This window comes from Tupaia chinensis, unplaced genomic scaffold (genome assembly GCF_000334495.1).
Source record: "Tupaia chinensis unplaced genomic scaffold, TupChi_1.0 Scaffold000247_1, whole genome shotgun sequence".
NCBI lineage: Eukaryota > Metazoa > Chordata > Mammalia > Scandentia > Tupaiidae > Tupaia > Tupaia belangeri.
The window spans coordinates 209913-216404 of record NW_006159725.1 but is presented as its reverse complement, the minus strand read 5'-3'; the positions used below and the strand labels follow the sequence as shown (position 1 = coordinate 216404).

General features: G+C 49.1%; 1 protein-coding gene across 1 annotated transcript in view; it reads right to left on the bottom strand.

Annotated features, from left to right (window-relative positions):
* Positions 1-605: 605 nt before the first annotated feature.
* Positions 606-6492, bottom strand: part of POU2F3 (POU class 2 homeobox 3) — a 104558-nt gene continuing 98671 nt past the window's right edge. Inside the window, exons 12-14 of the mRNA XM_006148792.2 lie at positions 3671-3737; positions 1791-1926; positions 606-676 (exon numbers count right to left, since the gene is read on the bottom strand). Of these exons, the coding sequence (XP_006148854.1) occupies positions 637-676; positions 1791-1926; positions 3671-3737 (243 nt within the window). The 3' untranslated portion in view covers positions 606-636. The remainder of the gene's footprint in view (positions 677-1790; positions 1927-3670; positions 3738-6492) is intronic.

The following is a 6492-nucleotide window of genomic DNA, read 5'->3' as shown; positions in this document are numbered from 1 at the left end:
AGGACACAGTGATGTACCAGGGGACAGAGGGTGGCTCAGTCTTCTATGCAGAAGCGAGAACTTGGGCTATGCAAATGGGTGGGCGAGGTTAAGGAGAGAATGGGGTGAAACGAAGACTCCGTTAGAAAACTGCTGGTCAGAGAAAAACCTCAAGGCTTTGGTGGAAATACCAGAGTCAAATCTTTTCAGACTGTGGGATCAGTTTGGGGACTGGAGCTAAGTTCAGGGCCAAAAGTATTCTCTCCCCTTCTGGTAGTTTGGCACACCAGACAAATGGTTGTCCCCAGAAGCCCACTGATGATTTGGGGAATCATGGGGAAAGTCCTTTCTCTGAAAGAGCATGGCCAAGTGAAGTCACCGGAAACATTGAGAACCGGAAGAGAAGGGCCCAGGCAAGGGGGGAGAACCCTAGGAGGGGCTCCCATTCAGGAGCGTTAGGGTCAGCACTTGGTTCAGTCACAGTTTGGATCTTCGGAGGCCCTTGCTCCTGAGGAAGGCAAGCGTTTGAGTTCTTGATGGTGGGGGGATATTTTTTTCCACTCCACTGAGAGGAATCTGTCCATACAGAGAAGGAGTGACTCCCTTCCTTCCGGTGGGGAATATGGGGCCAGGGCGTGTAGGAGAAACTTTTTGGTCTCAGTGGAGGTAGGTGGGATGATTCCATCGGTACCAAGATCTGGAAGGAAGAGAAAAGTCAATCATAAAGCAGCTAATGGTGGGGTGGGGGGCAGACCAAGGCACCGCAGGAAAATGTAATGCTCCATGAGGCTGACCCACATGGGGAGGTTCCAGGTTCAAATCCAGAGCCGCCCCCCCCCCCGCCCCCGCCAAATACACTGCACACGCATATCCCTATGACACCGGCTGACTGGGGCTGAGGGTAGACTGTGGCACCCAGGCCCTGTTAGGGTTCTCTCTCTCTCGCTCGCTCTCTCTGTTCTCTCTCTGTCTATCTCTCACTCATGGAAGAACTTTTAAAAAAAGTTACTGGGCCAGCAGGTGGCATGGTGGTTGAAGTGCTGGCCTCCCACATGGCCGACTGCAGTTCGAGTCCTGGGTCTGGTGGCTTGCTTTCTCACTTTCCCTCTCTCTGTCTCTCTCTGGTGAGTGCATGTGCACTGTAGTAAATAATAATGACAAATCAAATTCAATAAATCTTTTTTTTACTAAAAAGACATAGGTTGATTAGCCACAACATTATCTCAAAAAAACTTACGTGATAAGGGAAGATGGGTTTGGGAGTGATTGTTAGCAGATACAGGGGCTGGTTTTTGGGGTAATAAAGATGTTCTGGAATTAGGACATGGTGTGGCCTCACTATTTTCTGAATACGCTGAAAATCACTGGTCGCACACTTTACAGTGGGAGTGGAGACAAGGCTCGGCGGGCTTCTCTTTCTCCTGGTGTCAGCCACTCTGCAACCCCAGGGCTTTCTTGGTGCCTAAGTTCTGGGCTCATATCAGAACCTCCTGAGAACGAGTTCCTGGCATGAAATGGAGCACTCCTAAGCTCAGGAGTGTGTGGAAATTTCCATCCGCCCCGGGAGGATGGAAATTTTGGCTTTGTTGACATCAGCTCTTTGCCAGGATGGCTCACCAGCTGAAGCTTCATTTCTGAATCCCTTTCCCCAGGGATCAGGTCTGGTCTGCCTCTTCTCTCCGCCCTCACCCAGCCGCCTCATTCCCCTCTTTCAACACTGGGACAAGCTTCCTTTCCCAAGGCATTGACCCAGCTTTGCACATGTCCCCTGGCCCTGCAGGGATGTCTCTGCACCCTCCCCTCCCACTTACCCTGCAGAGTTAAAACTGGAGGAAGGGTTCACTGCTGCTTTGGAGCTATTCTGAGATGCAGTGGGGCTACCGGCGTGGAGTCCTGAGCCAGGAGACGAGGGCCTGCTGCTGTTCCCAGGGGAACAGGATGACGTTACTAGGGACAAGGAGAAGCAAAAGGGGCTACCGGCGTGGAGTCCTGAGCCAGGAGCCGAGGGCCTGCTGCTGTTCCCAGGGGAACAGGATGACGTTACTAGGACAAGCAAAAGCAAGGGGACCGTCAAGCTGCTGGTCCTGGAACTGCATGACAGGGCCCTTCAGACACTCAATTTCTTCCAAGGGGGACCCACCAAGGGGCATCCCCTGCCCGACCCCCACCCATCCGTATCAACTTCCACCCAGCCCTGAGTTGGCGGGGGAGGGAGGATTCTCGGTACCAATTGCTCTCAAGAGTAGCGTGAGTGGTGTGGCTGGTTCTGCAAGTCCAAGACTTGTCAAAGGCGAGAAGGACAGATGCCAGAATTATCCTCCTCCAGGACACGCCCTGGGCTTGGCATATGCAGCCAGACCGAGAAGTATGGTATAAAAAGAAAAAAGCAAGAAATGCAGAACAGAGAGAGAGGAGGAGAGAGAGAGAACAACGCAGGGGAGTGGGGGAGAGAACCAAGCGTACAGTTAAGGACCACTGGTCTCTCTAATTCTCCAAAAAGAAAAGGCATGCGAAAGAGCCCTGAACCAGGAGGAAGGGGACCAAGCCCGGGCCGTGTGCTGAGAAGCCCTGCAGCCTGTTCTAACTTGCCCACTTCCCTGAAACGTGCTCTCATCCTCTGTAAAACGGCAGGCGTGGATTAAATGGAATTCTTGTGTTTGGATTTTCCAGCCTGTGTCCCAGGGATAAGGTGACATATGTTCTACCATCCAAACGAAGATACTCTGAAAGGAATGTTCCTGATCATCATTATCAACATGAGGCAGACCCTGGGACTGTCCTGGATATACATGGACATGTCGTCACCCCATCTATGCTTTGCAATGTTTTAGGTACTTTTTTTTTTTAATAGAAATTTTTGCTATAGGACGCGTGCGCTCACTAGAGAGATAGAAAGAAAGAGACCGGAAGTGAGAAATCACCGTCCCCAGGGAGGATGGCCACGTAGCAATCCCTTCTCCTTTATTCTCCTTTCAGCATTTTGGGTATGCACATGCATGGGCCCAGGGTGTTTTAAGCCTCCGGGTCCGGGACTCAAACTGCAGTCAATAACATGGGAGTCCAGCGATGTAACTATGACACCTTCTGCTGGTCCCTCTAGGTACTTTTTGAAAAACAGACTTCTGTAGAAATTAGTTCAAAAAATTCTCTGCCTTCCAGAGGAACCAGCAATTAGCGTAATGGCTATGTCGTTGGACTCTCACGTAATCAACCGTGGTTTGGGTCCCAGACCCGGTGGCTTAAAACTCACGCCGGGCGCATGTGCGTACGTGCCCAAGATCCCGAGAGGAGAATGGAGGAGAAGGGATTGTGATGTGACCATCCCCCCTGGGGGGTGATTTCTCGCTTTCTGTCTCTCTGTCTTTCTCTGTCTGGTGAGTGCACGCGCCCTATAGGAAAGACCTCTCCAAAAAAAAAAAAAATTCTGCCTTCCATTCAGCTTGTTTTAGAATGCATGATACACAGGGGTGCGGGCAAGTACTGTAGTAGAAATAAAAAAAGAACACACACATCCTTGTTTTAACTTTGCATACGGGGCAGTTCCCAAACTTACCTGGTCATGGAACCCTTTGCTCCCCAGCATAGGTTTTAATATCCTTTAATATACCTTTAGGGAATGCTGATTCAGGTCCTAACATCCCATTATTTAAAGAAGCTCTAGTGGTATTAGAACCCTCATGTTAAAACTCACCTGTTCCAGGCATGGTGCTATGGACGGGAGGAACGGAAAGGGGGCCCAGAGACCCCGAGGGAGAGACCTAAAAATAACAACAGAAGCTTGTAAGTGCCCTTTCCTGCTCACTTCTCCGAACTCAGGTCCTTTTCCAAGGACACTGGTCCTCAGACGCTGCACAGACCAGGCTCCGTGTCCCTGATGGGCTCCTGCTGCCAAACCTACACTCCCTCCTCCCCTCCATAGCAAGCACATGGACAGCCAGCTTCAGTTCTGGTCTGCTCTGGGAGCTCCCTGGTGGCATGAGGCCTTCCCCTCCCCGCTGTGTGGCCCTGCAGGGTTTCTTGGGGACTGCTAGCTGGAAGTCTGCCCTACCCGATGCCCCAGCAGTGAGAAGAGCAAACCTTCTAGGTAATGCCAGCTCTTTTCCACTGCCCTTCTTCCCTCCCAAAAGGTCCTCGCGTTTGCTCTGAGCAGTGGCTTGCGTGGCCTTAGCAACCTACTTCAGGCCTTCCTGTCCGAAGGATGAGTGGATTGTGGGCTCTTCAGAGATAACTGGAGGAGCTGAACTTTGGCTTCCAAAGCTTTTCTTTCTGCCCTGGCACCTCTGAGACAGAAGGAGAGCTAAGATATGGGCCTGCTCATGGCCTAATCGTTAGGGGAGCCAGATCCTACAGGGCTGACCTCAGGTTTGAAGCCTGGTCCTTGTGGCTTGAAAAACAATGCATGTGTGTATGTCTCAGATCCTGATGGAATGGGGCAATGGAGGAGAAGGGATTGCAGCATGACCATGCCCTCTCAGGGGTGCTCACTCACCCCCCCGCCTCTTTGTCTCTCTCTGGCTAGTGTATATACCCCCTGGCAAATAAAAATAAAAAGAAAGAAAGAAAGAAAAAAACAAAACGGGAAAGGACCCAAGATAATTTAACTTAACCTCCCATGCAGGTCAGGAAGCTCTCGCTCACTGTTACTATCCTAGAATTGCCTCACACGGATGACATTTTAAAAGGGACCGCGGAGCCTAACAGATCTGGGTGTGAGACTGCCCCTAGCCCTCACTCTCTGGGTAGCTTTGGGCAAGTTAGCTAACTCCACTGAGATTCAGGTTTCTCATCCATAAAATAGCAGCAATCCCTTTCTCTTATTTTCTTTTAAGATTAAATGAGATAATTCCATAAAGCTCCCAACCCAATGGCTGTCAAAGGGTGCCGGCTTGTTCAGCCCTGGCTCGGCTCCCTTCCTTCTGAGGGGAAAGGCTATCCGCTGTTGTATTTCTTGATGCTGTTCTTTTTTCTTTTTCTTTCTCTCTCTCTTTCTCTCTCTCTCTCTATTTCCTTCCTTCCTTCCTTCCTTCCTTCCTTCCTTCTTCCCTCCCTCCCTCCCTCCCTTCCTTTTTTTTTTTTTTAAATTATTTTTGCCATATAGTATGTGAACTTGCTGGAGAGAAACAAGAACTCACTCCCCAGGGAGTATGGCCATGCCACAACTCCTTCTCTTGGGATTTTGGGTGTACATGCACATGCACCTGATCTTTCTTTCTTTCTTTCTTTCTTTCTTTCTTTCTTTCTTTCTTTCTTTCTTTCTTTCTTTCTTTCTTTCTTTCTTTCTTTCTTCTTCCCCCTCCCCGCAGGGTGCATGTAGATGCTGGAGAGGGTCAGAGAGAGGGAGAGTGAGGAATCACCCCTCCCCAGCGGGGGATGGCCACACTGCAATCCCTTCTCCTCAACCTTCCTCTCTGGATTTTGGGAATGCACACACACATACCCAGTGTGATCTTTTTTTAAAGTCATTTAATTTAATTTATTATTATTTGGAAGTTTTCTATAGGGCATGTGTGCTCATCAGACAGAGAGAGAGAGAGAGAAAGAGAGAGAGAAAACGAGAAAAGCAAACCACCAGGTCTGGAATTCAAACTGTGGTCAGCCATGTGGGAATCCAGTGCCTTAACCACTATGCCCCCTGCTAGGTTCCAGTATCTTTTTAAAAAAAAAAAATTACAATTTTTTTATTTTTGTATATTACATTTATATTACATGTATATGTAATATAAAATTTCAAACATTTATATGACACTTATATTACATATCCCTTTACAGTATATAACATTTCTTTTTCCAGCATGATTACCATGCACATCAGTCAAGAAAAAATAAATTACACAACATCAGCAGCAAATAGCTTTTCATTTTTCTTGTCAACTATTTTTAAGCCCCTGAGAAGCGGGACTTGAACCACTGTCTGCAGTGTGGGAGCACCCCCTCTTTTGAGCTGACATCTGCACTTTCCCCCCATATTCCTCTCATGCAAAGGCTGTGGAGCGGCTCCGGACTCGGTGGTTAGCCTCGGTGCTCCTGGTTTGAAAGAGCCCACCCTACAGGACGCGGTGCCAACCCATTTCCGAATGCACAGGCGTGGTGCTCGCTGCTTTCAGTCAGCTTTCCTGTCCCAGCGAGCTTCCTCAGAGGCTGGGATGTGGAGGGTGGAGGCGGGCGTGGGGCCCAGCTTGGGAGGGGCGGCAGAGTGGTAAGAGATGTTATCGACAACCTCCCTGTCTCTTCTCCTCCTCCCCTCCCCGCCGCCGCGCCCAAGAAGGTTATTGTTTTTTCATAAATCATAATGTATTTAGTCACTGTGACCAACTTTTCCTGTTTCCTTCTGGAGACAGGTATGCTTATGGAAACACACGCAGGGGTTTAAACAACCCCATGGAAAATGCATACAATGCAAGGAACCATGCACGGATTTGACCTTTTTTTGTGTCATATTTTGGTTCTTTAATTCCATTTTCCATGAACTTTTCGAAGTACATATATACGTGTGTGTGTGTGTGTGTGTGTGTG